General features: G+C 44.3%; 1 protein-coding gene across 5 annotated transcripts in view; it reads right to left on the bottom strand.

Moving 5' to 3' along the window:
- Window positions 1-219: 219 nt before the first annotated feature.
- The window catches only part of MARCHF10 (membrane associated ring-CH-type finger 10), a 78,933-nt gene continuing 59,479 nt past the window's right edge, over window positions 220-19,673 (bottom strand). For all 5 annotated transcript variants that reach the window (XM_077460134.1, XM_077460135.1, XM_077460136.1 and 2 more), the window contains 2 exons: window positions 7,767-7,809; window positions 220-1,282 (listed from right to left, as the gene is read on the bottom strand). In XM_077460134.1, coding sequence (XP_077316260.1) covers window positions 1,254-1,282; window positions 7,767-7,809 — 72 coding nt within the window. In that variant the 3' untranslated portion in view covers window positions 220-1,253. The remainder of the gene's footprint in view (window positions 1,283-7,766; window positions 7,810-19,673) is intronic.

Raw genomic sequence — 19,673 nt, 5'->3', positions numbered from 1 at the left:
ATACCTTTTTTCATCAGAAGTTAGCGCAGTCTTGTGACTTCTATGAGTGTCTAGTTAAAGCTTGTACGAGGAGTTTTCAGTCAATTGTCCTATCAGGAGACAGGACCCCGACCCTCTGTCTGGACAGTGCAGATCCTGTGCTGATCACATGCACTCGCCCAAGAAAAAAAGAAAAACTCTCAATACACAACAAACTGGGCATGTGTAGCCTGTCCCATGTCTCTGTAAATATGATGATTTTTATTGGAGTCACTGGAAGAAGATGATCAGGGAAGACAGGATCAAACAGCTTTTTTTACACAATGCATAGGATTAGCCCCTTAGGTTTCACAGTGGGTATAACAAGCATGCTTTACTGCATATACAGACTGAGTTTACTGTTGTGGGTTTAGTAACACTTTAAGAACAAACCTACAGAACCTTGTTTGTAACCTGGAGGCAGCCTGTAGAGAGACTGGTGACTGTCAATTACTGCTCTCTGCTCCTCCAGCATTCACTGGAGCACCAGGCTGCAGATAGATAGGAAGAGCTGGCTCTGGTTAACAGCAACGGGCTGAGAGGTTGAGCCAGCTGCTTAACAGGCATCGATTTTGGTCCAGCTTGGAGCAATGTAAATATTTATATACCATACCTGGCAGATACCCATGGAAGATAAACATCACTGAAGTAGACACCACTACAACACTGATCTCCACTTGATTGAGGGGTCTGCACTGAGCTGCTGCTCTCCTGTATTGTGAGCACAGGAGGACAGACACTCAGCATGGGCGCCATTCATAGAATGCTTTGCATTTTATGAATGAATACAAAGTGTTCTCTGACTGGATGAGGTGGGGAGTCTGATGTCACTGCCCCACCTCTCCACTGCTTCCAGGGGTATCAGTCAGGTATGGTATATAAATAGGTACGTTGGTCCAAGCTATTTAACATACCAATGACTATTCTTTAAGTTTTGTGTTTAGCTGATTGTCTGAAATTCAGCTTAAACTCACTTCTTCACAACTTTCACCATCTCAACCTTATTTGAAGCAGCTCTATTTATTTTTTCACATTTAATTTTTTATTTGATTTGATTGACTCATAAATAATTATTTTATTTATTAGGCTTAAAGTAAATCTGCCATTAAAGTGTGGAAGCTTGTCCATGTAGTGGTCCATGTTGGAATGAATTGCAGATGAGGATGACCAGTTAGGATTCTGTAACATCTTCACACCAAATACTTTTTGTACAGCTTTACAGCCCAATTTCATTTTTAGGTATCCTGGTTATCTTCTCTAGAATCTGTTAAGAGATCGTGGGGAAAAAAAAGCAAAAAAATAAAAAAACATTAATATAGCCTATACAATTGCTACACAGATCATATTATTATTATTATACATGATTTATATAGCGCCAACAGTTTATGCAGCGCTTTACAATGTATAGGGGGGACAACACAATTACAGTACAGTTGAATACAAAAGGTACGGGAGGGCCCTGCTCATAGAGCTTACATTCTAAAGGGAGGGGGTGGTGGTACAAAATGTAATAGCTGCAGAGAATGATTTGATGGGGGTGGCTCAGGGACAGTTAGGTGGGTGCGGGATAGACTTCCCTGAATAAATGAGTTTTCAGGGATCTCCTAAGGGTGGACAGCAGTGGCGTAACTAGAACCTTCAGGGCCCCCGATGCAGGAAACCATGGCGGGCCCCCCCCCCCCCCCCGACCTCCGGACAGGGCTCTTTTCTCCGAGCCCGATGGTGGAACACCAGGGCCCAGTCCCAAGTGGGTGGCTGCATATAAAGGAACCGATTTAAAAAACATCAATTACAGCCACTGTGCCCATCAAACGCCACCACTGTACCATCTAATGCCACCACTGTACCATCAAATGTCACTACTGTGCCCATCAAGCTCTGCCACTGTGCCCATCAAATGCCACCGCTGTGCCCATCAAATGCTGCCACTGTACCCATCAAATGCTGACACTGTGCCCATCAAATGCTGCTACTTTGCACATCAAATGCTGTTGGTGTGTCCATCAAATGCTGCCACTGTGAATCCCCACCGCCCGCTCACTGTCTGCCTGCCACTTACCCTGTCTTGGTGGGGCAGCGGGTAACGGCCATGAGCGGGGTCCTCCATGCAGCTACTGCCATCCTCATCTCCCGTCCTCTCCTCCTGATGGGCGTCCAATAGCTGTGTCTATCGTTTCAGCCAATCGGGTGATGGGTAAAAGACCCGCACACCTGATTGGCGGAGAGGCGGTTCAGTGTTAGGAAAGTGAATATTAATTCACTTTTCTAACACACCTGGGTAGACTGTGAGCGTCAAGCATGGCGCTCGCAGTTCACCTATTTTGAAGCCTATTATGGCTCTAATCAGGTGCTGCAAAAACACACCCCCCCCCGCCGGTGTAATTCAGGCACCCGGCACCCCAAAAGGGACCAGACACCTAAATATGGGGGTGGCAGTGTTGGCCATGGATAGATTCCTGCTATGCTATGCATGAATCTATCCATTGGTCATAGAGGGGGTGAAACCTGTGCACCCTTTTGGATGCACCGCCACTGATAAACACATGCACACACACATGCATACATACACATACATATATGAACACACACACACATACATACATGCATGCTCACACACACACACACACATACAAGCATGCTCACACACACACACATACAAGCATGCTCACACACGCACATACAAGCATGCTCACACACACTCACACACATACAAGCATGCTCACACGCACACATACAAACATGCTCACACACACACACACACACACACATACATTAATGCTCTCACACACACACATACATGCATGCCCACACACACATACAAGCATGCTCACACACACATACATTAATGCTCACACACACACATATACATTAATGCTCACACACACACATACATGCATGCTCACACACACACACATACAAGCATGCTCACACACACGCACACACATACAAGCATGCTCACGCACATACAAGCATGCTCACACACACATACATGCATGCTCACACACACACATACAAGCATGCTCACGCACATACAAGCATGCTCACACACACGCACACACATACATGCATGCTCACACACACACATACATGCATGCTCACACACATACATGCATGCTCACACACACACACACACACACACACATGCATGCTCACACACACGCACACACATACATGCATGCTCACACACACACACACATACATGCTCACACACACACATACATGCTCACACACACACACACACACACACACACATACAAGCATGCTCACACACACGCACATACAAGCATGATCACACACACACATGCAAACATGCTCACACACACACGCACATACAAGCATGCTCACGCACACACAAGCATGCTCACACGCACACACAAGCATGCTCACACACGCACATACAAGCATGCTCACACACACACACATACAAGCATGCTCACGCACACACACACGTACACACAAGCATGCTCACACACATGCACATAGAAACATGCTCACACACACAAGCATGCTCACACACGCACACACAAACATGCTCACACACATGCACATACAAGCATGCTCACACACACATACAAGCATGCTCACACACATGCACATACAAGCATGCTCACACACACACACATACAAGCATGTTCACACACACACACATACAAGCATGTTCACACACACACACACATATACAAGCATGTTCACTCATACAAGCATGCTCACACACACACATACAAACACAAATACAGTAGATAATCTTATTAAAAAAAACAGCAGACATTTACCTTGGCTCTTACTGCCGGGTACTGCACTCTAGGGGGAGACAAAGAGCACACACTGTGCTTTCACTAAGCCTAATGTGAGGAGCTCCCACACAGTGCAGATTTCAGTTTGGCTGATGATTGTGAGCTCCTCTCAGCCTTCCCTCCTATTGAAGAGTACAGAGGGCCTGCAGGAAGGGGCCCGGTCGCCATGGCGAACTTGGCGACCCCTATAATTCCGCCACTGGTGGACAGGGTAGGGGCTTATCAGATATACTGGGGAAGGGAGTTCCAGAGGATGGGAGAGGCTCTGGAAGTCTTGAAGATGAGCATGGGAGGAGGTAACAAGGGAGCTAGAGAGCGGGAGGTTCTGGGAGGAGCGAAGGGGACGATTTGGGCAATATCTGCAGATGAGGTTGGTGATGTAGATGGGGGCAATTTTGTGAAGGCCTTGTATGTTATGGTTAGCATTTTGAATTTTACATGGTGAGGTAGGGAGAGCTATTGTAATTGAATGTTATTTAAAAAAAAGTACCTTTTGTTTTCAATCTGCAGATCTGTAAATTCCCTTTATGGCTACCTGGAGGTGTTTTGCACACAGATGGTGTACAGAACTTCCCCCAGAGGTGTAATTTCCTGCTTGTGTGATTGGCTCACTGATTTTCCCAGAAATCTGCACTAAGATACAAGTCGGATTTTGGGCATCCCCTGCAACCAAAATGTCTTTTTTGCTGAGGTACTCCCAAAGGGAAATAATGGATGCAGATCCTGCCACTTTCCAGTAGCTTCACTTTCCACATGGACACAGAGAAGCAAACAGCAATTTCTTCAGAATAACAAAAGGTCAGGATCTGCAACAGTTCTTTTTTAAAACCTTGCAATGTACGTAAATCACCCAGAGGGGAGTGTTGTTTTCTCAACAAAAGTGTTACTATTTAACCCTCAGATGCCAAGCACAGACACGGTGGAACAGAAGAGATAACCGGTCTAACTGAATAGCTTTGCAATGTTTCATGGGGTAGCTTTTGAAATCATTTGATATAACCAGTTCAAGTTTACCTGTTTCTTTGCCCATTCTTCCTCCCTCATGTCATTTTAATAGCACAGATTACATAGAGTGTTATTCTCCAGGCACTTTCTTGCGTCCAGCGAGCTGCACGTGTTATATACAGCCTGGCATACAAGTGAATGCATGCAGCCGTATTCTTGAAACTCTAAAAAGCATTGGCCTATACTTGTGCATGCACATCAAACATTCCATGCGAATGCTCAACTTCTATGTTCGGAAGATATGTCAGATGCACATGCAGGGGTAATCAACAATGCAAATTAGCATTGGCATTACACAGTGTGACAATGCTGCCTAAAGCTGACCATACACTAGCAGAATTTCACTCAACATTTTTCATTTTAAGAACAATTCATTTGACGTGCTAATATTTTATGATGGTCAAATCGACAGGTGTGTTTGACCGCATTAATAAGAAAATTTGAGGAGCAGGATGAGAATGAGCGCATGTGGTTTTCATATAGGAAAAGCAATTCATTCCAAAATCAATTCTGAAAAGCAAAGGAAATTTTGAAGTACTTTTAAACACAATCGCCAAGTCATCAAGTGTATTGAGAATTTCAATTGTATTGAGAAGTGCCTTGAAAAATTATTCATACCCCTTGAAATTTTCCACATTTTCTCATGTTACAACCAAAACCATAAATGCATTTAATTGGGATTTTATGTGATAGACCAACACAGTGGAAGGAACATGATAAATAGTTTTCAATTTTTTTTACAAATACCGTATGTGAAAAGTGTGGCATGCATTTGTATTCAGCCCCCTTTACTCTGATACCCCTAACTAAAGTCTAGTGGAACCAATTGCCTTCAGAAGTCACTTAATTAGTAAATAAAGTTCATCTGTGTGTAATTTAATCTCAGTATAAATACAGCTGTTCTGTGAAGTCCTCAGAGGTTTGTTAGAGAACCTTAGTGAACAAACAGCATCATAAAGGTCAAGGAACACACCAGACAGGTCAGGAATAAAGTTGTGGAGAAGTTAGGCCGGGCTAGGTAATAAAAAATTAAAAAATAAAAAATTATCCCAAGCTTTGAACATCTCACGGAGCAATGTTCAATCTATCATCCAAAAATGGAAAGAGTATGGCACAACTGCAAACCTACCAAGACATGGCTGTCCACCTAAACGGACAGGCCGGGCAAGGGGAGCATTAATCAGAGAAGCAGCCAAGATGCCCATGGTAACTCTGGAGGAGCTGCAGAGGTCCACAGCTCAGGTGGGAGAATCTGTCCACAAGACAACTATTAGTCATGCACTTCACAAATCTGGCCTTTATGGAAGAGTGGCAAGAAGAAAGCCATTGTTGAAAGAAATCCATAAGAATTACCATTTGCAGTTTGCGGGAAGCCACGTGGAGGCTACAGCAAATATGTGGAAGAAGGTGCTCTGGTAAGATAAGACCAAAATTGAACTTTTTGGCCTAAAAGCTAAACGCTATGTGTGGCTGATAACTAACACTGCACATTGCCCTGAACACACCATCCCCACTGTGAAACATGGTGGTGGCAGCATCATGTTGTGGGGATGCTGTTCTTTACCAGGGACAGGGAAGCTGGTCAGAGTTGATGGGAAGATGAATGGAGCCAAGTACAGGGCAATCTTAGAAGAAAACCTGTTAGCCCTTGTACACACGGTCGGACATTCCGACAACAAAATCCGTCTTATTTTTTCCGACGGATTTTGTCAGAAACTGGTGTTGCATACACACGGTCGGAACAAAGTTGTCGGAAAATCCGATCATTCGGAACGTGATGACATTCGTTGGTTACAACGGGACTACCTTCAAACTGGTAGCCAATAGCTTTGGTCTTGTAATTTGATCTGAGCATGCGTGGCACTTGAAAACCATTTTCCTTCCACTTCACAATTATGTGGCACTTTGTGTTGGTCTATCACATAAAATCCCAATAAAATACATTTATGTTTTTGGTTGTAACATCACAAAATGTGGAAAATTTGAAGGGGTGTTAATACTTTTTCAAGGTACTGTAGTTAATATGAACTTTTATTAAAAAATCTACCATATTATGGGCAGCTTTAGAAGCTCCCTAAGTAGGGGCAGCATTGCCACCATAGGAATGCACACCCCCACTCTGCACTACAAACTGATGTGCTGGCCCACAGCGGCATTGTGTTCTGTTATCTGTATATTTGCTCACACTGACTGGTCTGCCTATAGGACAGATCTTCTCATTCAGCACTGGCCAGAACCCTAGTAACTGACGGTGGTGGCATGAGGAAGCAAGGGATGTGTAGTCCTGCGTCAGCTCCTATGTCACGCATTAAGTTCAAAAGAGCGGCTCTCTGCACAGCACCCTTCATTTCAAAAAGCAAAAAAGCAGTGTTAATTTTGGCAGCAAGTTTCGATTTAGTTTTAGTCTTAGTCTTAGGACTAAAATGGCATTTTAGTTTTAGTCCCATTTTAGTCTTCTGCAATTGTTTTAGTTTTAGTTGCATTTAGTCGACTAAATCTCCAGTACATTTTAGTTGACTAAAATGTCCTACGTTTTAATCAACTAAAATCTCCAGTACATTTTTGTCGACTAAAATAAATTTTAGTCGTCTAAAATCGAATGGGTGTAATTAAATTGTAATGCATTAGTTAACATTTCTCTACAATTTCTAAACTTATTATATACTGCTGGAGTGAAAAATCTCATATGTTATTATTTAAGGTATTGAGGTATGAACATGCACTACAGACCAGTGTTAATTTTGAAGTCAAATTTCAATTTAGTTTTAGTCTTAGTCTTTTGACTAAAATGCCATTTTAGTTTTAGTCTCATTTTAGTCATCTCAGTTGTTTTAGTTTTAGCCGTATTTTAGTCGTCTAAAATAGTATTCATTTAGTCCACTAAATTGTTTTAGTCGTTTTAGTTGACGAAATTAACACTGCAACAAAGCATAAAGCGAATATACTTACTTTCGCGCCTGTGTAAGCTCAGATTGGAAAATCGTCTTGAAATCTGCAAAATGAAGTTATATTACTTTACATCCAATACTCATTATTTATATACCCTAACAGGTGCAGTACATGTTAAAGTGCTGAGTTAACTGGATCAGTGCACACCCTACAAGAGTATCCGATTTTTTTCCCTGCTACCTACACCTGGCTGACCCTTAGTAAAAGGTAAGAAACAGCAAACCTTATCTGTCTGGATGGTTTAGCTATAGGGAGAAAGTCCAAACTTGTTCTTTAACTGCTAAGCTGCATTTTTACCATCCCCAACCACTCCCCCTTAGGCTGCAAAGGCAGTGGCTGAGGATGTACACATGTCACAGCCACGATGCTGTGCTTCATAACTGCAACAAGAATGATACCCCTTGTCTTGTTTGGTGGGCGTTACTCAAGTGAATGGCGCCACGCAGCAACCACGCACAAAGCACACAGTTGCAGCATGGTAGTGGAGTATTTAGGAGGTTAAAGCAGGATGAAAGGAGGTGACATATCACCTCCTCACTGTCAAATGGCTCTGAAAAGCAGTCCAAACTTGGTTCCTTTTTCAGACGAATGGCAGTCCATGCTGCTAGTGTATATGCTAGTTATACAGGTGTATAGACTTACATTCCAGAAATGTACATGTATTTCATTTCTTCCCACTGAAAATATTGGAGTCTTCTAAAATTGGGTTTCACGCATGTAATTTTGTTCTTGCTCATCTCCTATGTCTGCCAGTGCAGGTAAATAGCAGGTGAAAGTTCAAATCTTATGGAATCCATGAAAATGCTTTTTTACCTGTTATTCAGATTAGATGTATCAAATCTCAGTGAATCTCTACAGAGTATCAAATCTAATACAGGGAATCACTGAAAATAGAGTATATCACTGCACATGCATTAAGGATAAAACCTTTATGGTTCATGCTTCCCCAAGTTTCATATGACTCCAGCAGCCCCATCGTTCCTGTATGACAAGTATTAGTTACTATGCAACTTTTTTTTTTATTCCAAACGGTTTTATTGGAAGGAAAAAATAAACATACAAAGTAGGGATATGTATGCAATTTAAACAAAAATATCAGATCTTACATATGGTTACATAGCAGTGCACTTCGTGCTATATGAGGGTACCAAGACACTTCACTTCACATCAGGGGATTTGGAATTGTGGGCAAAATTCTGTCAACGATTCCAAATTATGTTAAACCGTGTGGTGTGCATTTGGATGCCATTATTTATAACCTCAAACACAGTGCGATTCTTCCGCAATCGGCAAAAAGGCGCAATTAAAAATCGCACTAAGCTTGTCACCTGTAAAAGAGCAGGAGCTTCTTTTGGGTGACAAAAGAACATAGGGCAGTCCATTGAAGTAAATGCTCTGCCCTATGGATGACACGTGGAAATGTGTGTAAATCGTGCTGTCTGAATGGCAAGTGCTCAACAAAGTAATATCTGAACAGGGCCTAAAGCCTTATAGTTGTATATCCACAGTGTGAGACCTAAGGCACTGCTGCCTCTTTTTGGGAACTCTGACATGAAGCAAAGTCCTGCCTCTACCAAGGTGACATGCACAATAACAGCCACAAAATGTCAATGCATTTCAGTCAATAATGGCCTTAATTATGATTATTGGGGACTAGTTCTTTTTCTTCATCCTGCCTTTATCTGAGCACATTTGCCAGAGTTTGCTGCCTCTAAAATCCTTATTTGTATATGCAACACCAATGTATTATTTGAGCATAAGCCTGAAGTCATCATGGATAGATATATCTAGCTTTGAACTCTTTCTGTACTATTGAAGAACATAACAGTGGCCTGCTTGATTTCATAAATCTATCATTCTCTGCAGTGTACTGTAAAGTCTGCGGGACTGTGCCATTTCGATAACAATTGTCTTGTATTATTAGACTGTGAATGATTTAAGTGCGAGTGACAGTGTTTTATAATGCCTGTTCTATCAACAGTATGTTATATTGCCTACATTAAAAACACAGTTTTTATAACTTAATGGTGTTATAAAATACTGAAGCAATAATGCTATCCTGGCCATGCAGTATTATAAAACAATAGGAATATATGATTCCTTATTCAAAACATCTCTGAGAATAAATATTTATATCCAGCTCAAGGAATATGCTTCATCTCAATTAGATATCCATAGAGGACTTCGGCAAGGGTGTCCTCTATCTCCTATTCTATTTGTATGGGACCTGGAACCCTTGGCCATTAAAATTAGGCGTCATCCCGACATAAAAGGCATACATTGTGGAGAGTCTGAGCACAAGTGTGCTATGTTTGCTGATGACAGCCTCTTGCTTCTCTTGTCCCTGGTCACGTCACTTCCAAACCTATACCAAACATTGTATCACTTCTCCATGATTTTGGGTCTTTCTATTAACCATTCAAAATCGGTTGCCCTCAATCTCTCATTGGACGCGGACAAAGTAGCGCAACTACAAGACTAATTTTCTTTTAAATGCCAAACGAATACCCTCCCATATTTATGAATTCTCCTAACCCCCACTTTAGATAAGTTATATCAGGCAAACTATCCCCCACTATATAGCAAGATGGTGGTTGATCTCCAACGATGGGTTAGTAATCCTCAGTTCGGTAGACTGTACGTGATCAAGATGAATTTCTTACCGAGGTTATTGTATTTATTCAGAACACTGAATTTGTATGTCAGACTTATTCAAATTCCAAAATAAGGTTTTGAAATTTATATGGGGGAATAAGAGATCTTGGGTGAACAAGTGCACTCTCTACATGCCTAAGATGAGGGGAGGCTTGGGAGTCCCGGACTTTGCCAAATATTTTTATGCAGTGCAATTGGCACAGCTACCACTCCTCAACACCTCCATCCATCTGGATGAAAATTGAATCTTCCCTACATCCCACAAAACCAATTAATCACCCGATGAGACCAAAAGACAGACTGGTCATGATGTGTCCCACACTATCATTTTCATTAAATCTATGGGATAGATTCATGAAAACACATGAATTCAAATCTCCACACACTCCCATGGCCCCTCTAGCTGGCAAGCCAGACTTCACCCCAGGTCTCAATACCCAATACCCATGGTGGACAAACAAGGGTTTGATAGGTATTGCTGACCTCTGTGATCATTGGGGGAGTCTCTCACAAGGAACCCTTCAAGAGAAATACCGTCTTCCAAACTCAGAAATTTTTCATTATGTGCATTTTCTGCAAACCTTAAAGCGTGCAGCTGATATAACCACGTCCACCTCAATGGAGTATTTATGCAGATCCTTTGATAAGCACACTGGCTTTATCTCCAAAATCTATAGTATATTGACCTTTACTCCAGAAAAATTGTTTTATATGAAGAAGTGGGAACAAGACATAGGGGAGACATTCGCTCTAGATGAATGGTCCACACAGTGTGCGTCAAAATTATATATAAATACTTCATTGATCAAAAGCAAATTACAAGGTATTGCTCAGATGGTATATGGTACCGACGAGAATAGCTTTGTATGTCCCAAGGGCCTCTCCCTCCCATTTTCGAGGGTGCGGTTTGGAAGGCATGGTGACCTAAAAATTGTGGTCCTGCCCCAAGGTGAAACATTTTTGGATTAACCTTTATAATTTAATTTTGTCACTTACACAGAAGAATTTAATTAAATCACTGCAGCAAGCTCTTCTGGGACGCCCGGTAGAAGGCGCACCTAAACAGGCAGGGAAACTTGTAGCCTTTATCTTTTACATTGGTGGCCAGTGAAGAAACTCCTCTTTATATTGGTAATCGGTAAAAAAATCCAAAATTGCATTTGTGGTCAAATTCTCCCTTACATTGGTTGTTGAAGCCCTCTTTAAATTGGTGATTAGTGTAAATCCCCTTACATTGGTGGCCAGTGTAGAAATCCCCCTTTATTGCCAGTTAACGTAAAATCCCCCATTACATTGGTGAGCAGTAGGGATGAGCCAAACCCCCCCTGGTTCGGTTTGCACCAGAACTTTCGAACGGACCGAAAATTTGTACGAACTTTAGCCCCCAGGCCCTATATACTCAGAACAGCAGTATACAGGCGGTGCAAACAAGACAGGGACTGTGTAAGTTCGTTGTGTTAAGTAGAATCTGTTTGTAATTTTGAACTGGTACATTTTTAAAGTGTAGCTCCAGTCAAAAAATCTATTTTTAAGCTTTTTGGAAAACATAGGGAAGGGTTATCAGCCCTGTATCATTTTAATTTTTTTTTGCTGTCCGTCTTTTTTCATCTCCATTCCTGTTGTCTCCTTCCGTTTGCAAATAGGAGACATTTGTAAGTTGGATGTTTGAAAGTAGGGGCCTGCCTATTTGGACCTAAGGTGTTGGTGTTGCCGCAACACTGTAAGCCTTCAAAGTGACTCTTGGTGGGCGATGGAGTGCCCTGCTGTGAACGATTATATCAAGAATTGTAATTACATGCCATTGTTGAACAGTGGTAGAAAAATTGGGCCTTTGGTGGTTGTCGTGGTGGTGGTGGTACTGGTGCCACAACACTATAAGTCCTCACAGTTACTATCTGTGGGTGCAGGAATGGACCCTGCTGTGAAATGTTATATCAAGAACTGTAATTACATGCCCCTGGCTCAAAAATTGGGCCTTAGGCACTGGTGCTGCCACAATACTGCAACCTCTCCCAGATACTCTAGTTGGAGTGCAGGAATGAGCTTCCCAGTCTCTGGGAACGCGTTGCACAGATATTTCTGCAAGGCCTCCCGGAGATGTCTCATCCTCTGCTCCCTCTGCGATGGCAAGATAAGGTCCGCAACCTTACCCTTGTAGCATGGATCAAGGAGAGTGGCCAGCCAGTAATGGTCCCCCTCCTTGATCCGAAGAATACGAGGATCCTTCCGCAGGCTTTGCAGGATCAGGGAGGCCATGCAGCGTAGGTTAGCTGAGGCATTCGGTCCGGAGTCCTCTGGGTCACTAAGGACAACATGGTCCGCAGCTACCTCCTCCCAGCCACGTACAAGTCCACGTGTTTCTTGGGACTGTAAATCATCCCTACAAGACTGCTGCTGCTGCTGCTGCTGATGCTGAGTACCAGCCTCCACCTCCATGCTGACACAATCATCCTCCTCCTCCTCTTCCTCCTCCTCATCCTCTTCCTGTGTGATGGGTGGCACAGCAGGAACACTGTCTGGATAAAGGGGGCCTTGAGAGGCAAGGAAGTCCTCCCAGCCACGTACAAGTCCATGGGTTTCTTGGGACTGTAAATCATCCCTAAAAGACTTCTGCTGCTAATGCTGAGTGCCAGGCTCCACCTCCATGCTGACACAATCCTCCTCATCCTCTTGCTGTGTGATGGGTGGGACAGCAGGAACACTGTCTGGATAAAGGGGGCCTTGAGAGGCAAAGAAGTCCTCCTCTTCCTGCCTCTGTTCTGCCTCAAGTTCCCTGTTCATTATTCCATGCAGCGTATGCTCCAACAGGTGGACAAGAGGTACAGTGTCACTGATGCATGCACTGTCACTGCTCACCATCCTCATGGCCTCCTCAAATGGTGACAGGACAGTGCATGTATCCCTGATCATGCCCCACTGGTGTAGTGAAAAAAACCGAGCTCCCCTGACCCTGTCCTGGTGCCGTAGTCACACAGGTAGTCATTGATGGCCCTCTGCTGCGTGTGCAGCAGCTGCAGCATGGCCAACGTTGAGTTCCACCTTGTGTACATGTCACATATAAGGCGGTTCTTGGGCAGGTTGAACTCCTTTTGGATCTCAGTCAGCCGAGCACTGGCATTATATGATCGGCAGAAATGCACACAGACTTTCCTGGCCTGCCTCAGGACATCCTGTAAGCCCGGGTACCTGCCCAAGAACTGCTGCACTACCAGGTTAAGGACGTGAACCACACAGGGCACATGGGTCAGTTGTCCCTGTCGGAGGTTGGAGAGGAGGTTGGTGCCATTGTCGCAAACCACCATTCCTGGCTTAAGCTGGCATGGTGTCAATCACCTCTCAGCCTGCCCCTGCAGAGGTGACAAAATATCTGCCCCAGTGTGGCTCCTGTCCCCCAAACAAACCAGCGCAAGCACAGCATGGCTTCCTTTTGCCTGTGTACTTGCGTAACACCTTGAACATCTACAGAGCACAGCTGGTTCCAAGGACAAAGCACTGGAAGAGGCCATGGAGGAAGAAGAAGAGGAGGGGGTGGAGGAGAGAGGTGTGTCACAACCAGTAGTAGCATTTTGAGACGTGGTGGCAGAACAACCTCCAACACTACTGCACCTTGTCCTGCATCCTTCCCAGCTGCCAGAAGAATGGGCCTTGAAAGATAGGTAACGTCTCTGTCCATGCCTGCTGGACCATGAGTCAGCGGTAATATGCACCTTACCACTGACCACCCTGTCCAGCGAGGCATGGACATTGCCTTCCACATGCTGGTGGAGAGCTGGAATCGCCTTCCATGAGAAAAAGTGGCATTTTGGAACCTGCCACTGAGGAGCCACACATTGCACAAACTCACGGAAGGGGGCCGAGTCTACCAACTGAAAAGGCAGCAGTTGAAGTGCTAGCAATTAGGCAAGCTAGCATTCAACCGCTGGGCATGTGGAATGTGATATGGACCTGGGGGGGGCCCACGCCGTTTTTTTCGGCGTAGGGCTTACCCTTTAAGTCCATACCAGGTGACGGGGCCAGCGATGATTCCTTCGCTAGTCCTGGCTACCTGGAGCCGCGCTCAAAATGAACGGACTTTTCTCTGTGCACGGGAAAGTCCATTCATTTCAAAAGTATGGCGAACTAGCACACACACGGCCGTATTGTCTGCTGGACTGCGAGTCCGGCGGACAAATTTTGGTCCAAAACTACTTTCACACACTTTTCCACCAGATTATTTGATCGTGTGTACGTGGCATTACAGAAACAGAACACCGGCAATAAGGGGTATCTTCAGGTGTATACTGTGCAGGAGGAACACAACACCCACTCTAACTTCTGCAGATGCCTGTATTACAGAAACAGAACACCAGCAATAAGGGGTATCTTCAGGTGTATACTGTGCAGGAGGCACACAGCACCCACTGAATAAGCACTAGGTTCCCAAGCAGTAAAGACACTGTCCCTGCCTATCGTGCTCTTTCCCTGACTGCCGCAACACACTACACAAGGCCACTGCGCTGGCAGCCTTATATAGTGTGGGGCATGTACTAAACCCCCCTGAGCTATAATTGGCCACAGGCACCCTGGCTGTGGCCAATTATGGCTCTCCTTGCTGCCGGCGATGTGATTGGCCAAGCATGCGGGGTCATAGTGCATGCTTGGCCAATCATGAGCCAGCGATGCACTGCTATGGCGTAGTGCATTGTGGGCCGTTCGTGCCACACAAATTTTGTGCGAACGGTCCACAAAGTTCTTAATTTGCTGAACAGGCGAACGTCCCTTGTTCGAGTCAAACAAGCGTTCGAGTCAAACACCAAGCTCATCCCTAGTGAGCAGTGTACATTTCCCTTTACATTGGTGGTATATGCAAAATTTCTCTTACATTGGTGGTCAGTGTAAATCCCCCTTAACACTGGCGGTCAGTGTAAATCTCCCTTAACATTGGTGGTCAGTGTAAATCCCCCCTAACATTGGTAGTCAGTGTAGAAGTGCCACCTTACATTGGTGGTCAGTACAAATCTCCTCGACAATGGTTGTCATTGTAAATACCCCCTTACATTGAGGTCATTGTATATTCCCCCTTACACTGGTGGTTGGTGTAAATTCTCCTATTACATAGGTGTCAGTGTAAAAATTACTCTTTATATTGGTGGGTGGTGTAAAATCCCCTGTTACATGGTAGTCAGTGCAAATTCCCCTTTACATTGGTGGTACAGTAATTGTAAATTCCCCAATACAATGATGGTCAGTGTAGAATCACCCACTATATACTTGCCACATGATTCACAGTTTGCCAAAGTGTACTGCCTCCTATCTAATCCCAAAATCCCACCACTGCCACTGACCCCATTAATTCCCCAGAATTGCCACTGATCCCAGAAGTCCTATGATCCCTAGGAATTTTCTGTTTATTGATGGGTCCCCTCACCTCTCTAGGCCATGGTGTCCAGGCAGTGAGGAGATGATGTGCTATAACCTTTAGCAACTAATCAGTGAGCAGTAATGATGTGCTACTGCGGAGGTTAAAGTGTATCACTACTGCTTACTGACTGGCTGCTAGAGGTTACAGCACACGTTATGGCTCACTGAATATTTGATAGCGGTTACAGCACATGACTTCTGCTTGTTGATCGGTTGCTAGATATTACTGTACATCAATACTGCTCACCGATTGGTTGCTAGAGGTTACTGGACATCCTTACCACTTACTAATTTGTTGCTAGAGGTTGCTGCACATTATTACTGCTTACTGATTAGTTGCTAGACGTTACTGCATATCCTTACCTCTCAATGATTGGTTGCAAGAGGTCAGTACCTCTTGGAACTAATCATTGAGCGGTAAAGATATGCAGGGGCCCCTGATGAGCTGTCTTGCAAGGCATAACACAATCCGGCTTGAAGACGAACACTTGTATCTGTGCAGCAGTGGCTTCCTGGGGACGCTTGTACAGACGGACACACCAATGGCGAAGAAGTCTGGAACACGCCATCTGCAAGGCAAATCAGGCCTATCTCTTAGTCCCTAACCTAACTATAGGCTATCAATGCTACCCGACCTCTACCTATCTAAGTGGGCATTGAAAGCCTAGCCTGTCGCTACCCTGAGCTGTTTACTGTTCCCTAGGCTAATATTAGCTAGACCAGGGATATATAATTAGCGGACCTCCAGCTGTTGCAGAACTACAATTCCCATGAGGCATAGCAAGACTCTGACAGCCACAAGCATGACACCCAGAGGCATGATGGGACTTGTAGTTTTGCAACAGCTGGAGGTCCGCTAATTGCATATCTCTGAGCTAGACCTTTAGTTATATATCCAGATATACAGATACATATATTCACTATTCTTTTCAGACATATGTACATTCTTCTTGTTATTGCTTTGGTATGTATTGCCATCACTTTATCATATATAAAGTTACACTAATCACTTGCTGGTATGCCTGCATTTTTTTACTTTTATAGATAGATGGGTGTATTATTTCTAATGCTTTATTATCTCCCTTGTCTTGCCCAAAATTATGAAGTTAGAATTTTGCCCTGTTAACCAGCCAAGCTTTATTACCTCCTGAGTGATAATTGAAATCCACTCACACCCCACCCCTATCAGTATAAAGATAAGCTTCTTTTTGGGGGAAGCTATTGCAGGGGGCACATTTGCAACTGTGGCTCTTTCTCAAAGTGGTGATTTCTAGAAGTGGAAGCACTTCTGACTCTGCACTTCAGCGAATGCACAAAGCGAAGGGACACAAGACAATACTTTAAAAAAACACCACACAGACACCAGGTGACCTCGTTTACCCTTTAGCTCTTTCTCCTTGTAACATGCACTCTCTACCACTCCTTTTGACAGCCCTGTCCTCTATCCTTAAACTATCTCTCCTTCACACCTCTTCTCCTCCCCACAGCATATATATATCACCCTCACTTTTGTCCTCTCCTTATTACTGCACCCACCAACTCCTGCTAATTCTAAATCCACACACACTAAATCTCCAAGACCCTGGGGCATGTCCCTTCATATAAATCCCACTCCCATATTACCTCCCTCACCCTCCTGCTTCTCCTAACCTCTGAAAATAAATCCCCAAACCCTGGGCCTCCATCATTAAACTGTACCCCATGCACCCATCACCCTGCACCCTCTGGCAGCAGCTGCAATCAACACAATTTAGTTCCCATTTCTATTCTTCCCAAGACTAGACTCCCTTTCTCTTGTGCCCTTTGGAACTCCCGCTCTGTCTGCAAAAAACTCACCTCTCTCCATGACATCTTTATTGCCAACTCATTTGACCTACTCGCCATTATCGAAACTTGGCTCCACGAATCCGACACTGCGTCTTCTGCTGCCCTATCCCATGGTGCTCTTCTTTGAACTCACTTCCCCAGATCCAATGGACGTAAGGGAGGAGGTGTTGGAATCCTTCTAGTCCCACATAGCACCTTTCAGGTACTTCAGCCACCTCTCTCTCTGTCACTCTCCTCTTTCGAAGCACACTGCATTCGTCTTTTCACTCCAATTTCTCTAAGGATAGCCGTGATCTACAGGCCCCCTGGACCAGTATCAACATTTCTTGATGACTTCTCTGCCTGGTTACCCTACTTTCTTTCTTCTGAAATCCCCACAATCATTCTTAGGGACTTCAACATCCCTATTAATACTAACACTCTTGCCCCTTCCAAACTTCTCAGCCTAACCTCCTCCTTTGACCTGAAGCAGTGGATACATGCTCCTACTCACTCTGAAGGCAATATCCTTGACCTCGTTTTCTTTCACCTTTGCACTCCATGCAACCTCTCTAACTATCCATTCCCTCTCTCTGATCTCCACCTTATTAGTTTCACTCTCTCCCTCTCCTTCACCTCCTCTCCTTCCAACCGCCTTAAAGTTACCCGCAGAATCCTATGTCATCTCAATCCTTCTCTTCTCTACTCTGCTATCGACAACCTCTACGACAAAATCTCACCCCTATCCTGCACCAACCTAGCCACTTCTGTCTGCAACGCTTCACTTCTAGCCTCACTGGACTCACTGACCCCCCTCACTACACACAGAATCAAGCCCTGACCCCTTCAACCTTGGCAAAAAGATGTTACTAGAAGTCTGAAAAAACATACTTGTGCTCATGAGCGCCTGTGGTGCAAGACCAAGTCTCAGAGAGATTTCAACCAATATAAATCTGCTCTCCAAATATACAATTCCAGCCTCCTCTCTGCCAAGCAGACCTATTTTATCACTCGCATCAGCAACCTATCATCCCTTCCCGGTCAACTCTTCTCTACATTCAACTCTCTACTTTGTCCTCCACTGCCTCCACCCACCAACTCACTCACTGCCCAGGAGATTGCCAATCACTTCAAACAGAAGATTGATACAATTTGCGCGGAGATCTCTACTGTTCTGATACCCTCCACGCTTTACACGTCATGACCACAGGCACAATCATTACTTCCCTCTTTCAACCCCACCACTATAGACGAAGTTGCTAAACTACTTGGTAATGTCCACCTTACCACCTGCCCTCTGGATCCTGCTCCCTCACAAATGCTATGTTCACCCTCTGGCTCTATGCTACACTCTCTAACCCACATCTTCAATCTCTTCCTCTCTTCTGGAATCTTCCCCAACTCTCTAAAACATGCACTTGTCAGACCCATACTTAAAAAACCCTCGCTGGACCCATCCAATCCTAGCAACCTACACCCCATCTCCTTGCTCCTCTTCTTATCCAAACTCCTCGAACGTCTGGTCTACAACTGACTAAGTGTCCACTTCTCTGATAATAGCCTTCTTGATCCCCTTCAGTCTGGATTTCCTCCTTAACACTCCACAGAAACTGCTCTCCTAAAACTAACAAACGATCTACTAACGACCAAAACCAATCGACATAATTCTGTACTCCTCCTCTTGGACCTCTCTGCTGCCTTTGATACGATTGACCAACCCCTCCTCCTCAAAAAACTCCACACCTTTGGACTCCGTAACTGTACTCTTTGCTGGTTCTCTTCCTACTTATCCAACCGCACCTTTAGCGTTTCTTACAACTCTACTTCTTCCTCTCCCTGTTGGGGTCCCCCAAGTTTTTTGTTCTTGGACCGCTCCTATTTTCAATCTACACCTCCTCCCTGGGTCAACTGATAACCTCCCATAGCTTCTAATACCACCTCTATGCTGACGACTTCCAAATCTATTTCTCTACCCCTCAGCTCACTCCCTCTGTCTGCTCACGTATCACTAATTTACTATCAGATATATCAGTCTGGATGTCCCAC

Source organism: Lithobates pipiens, unplaced genomic scaffold (assembly GCF_037356315.1).
Source record: "Lithobates pipiens isolate NorthernLeopardFrog02 unplaced genomic scaffold, aLitPip1_a1.2 Scaffold_28, whole genome shotgun sequence".
NCBI classification, from domain to species: Eukaryota; Metazoa; Chordata; class Amphibia; order Anura; family Ranidae; genus Lithobates; species Lithobates pipiens.
This window is presented reverse-complemented; position numbering and strand designations above follow the sequence as displayed.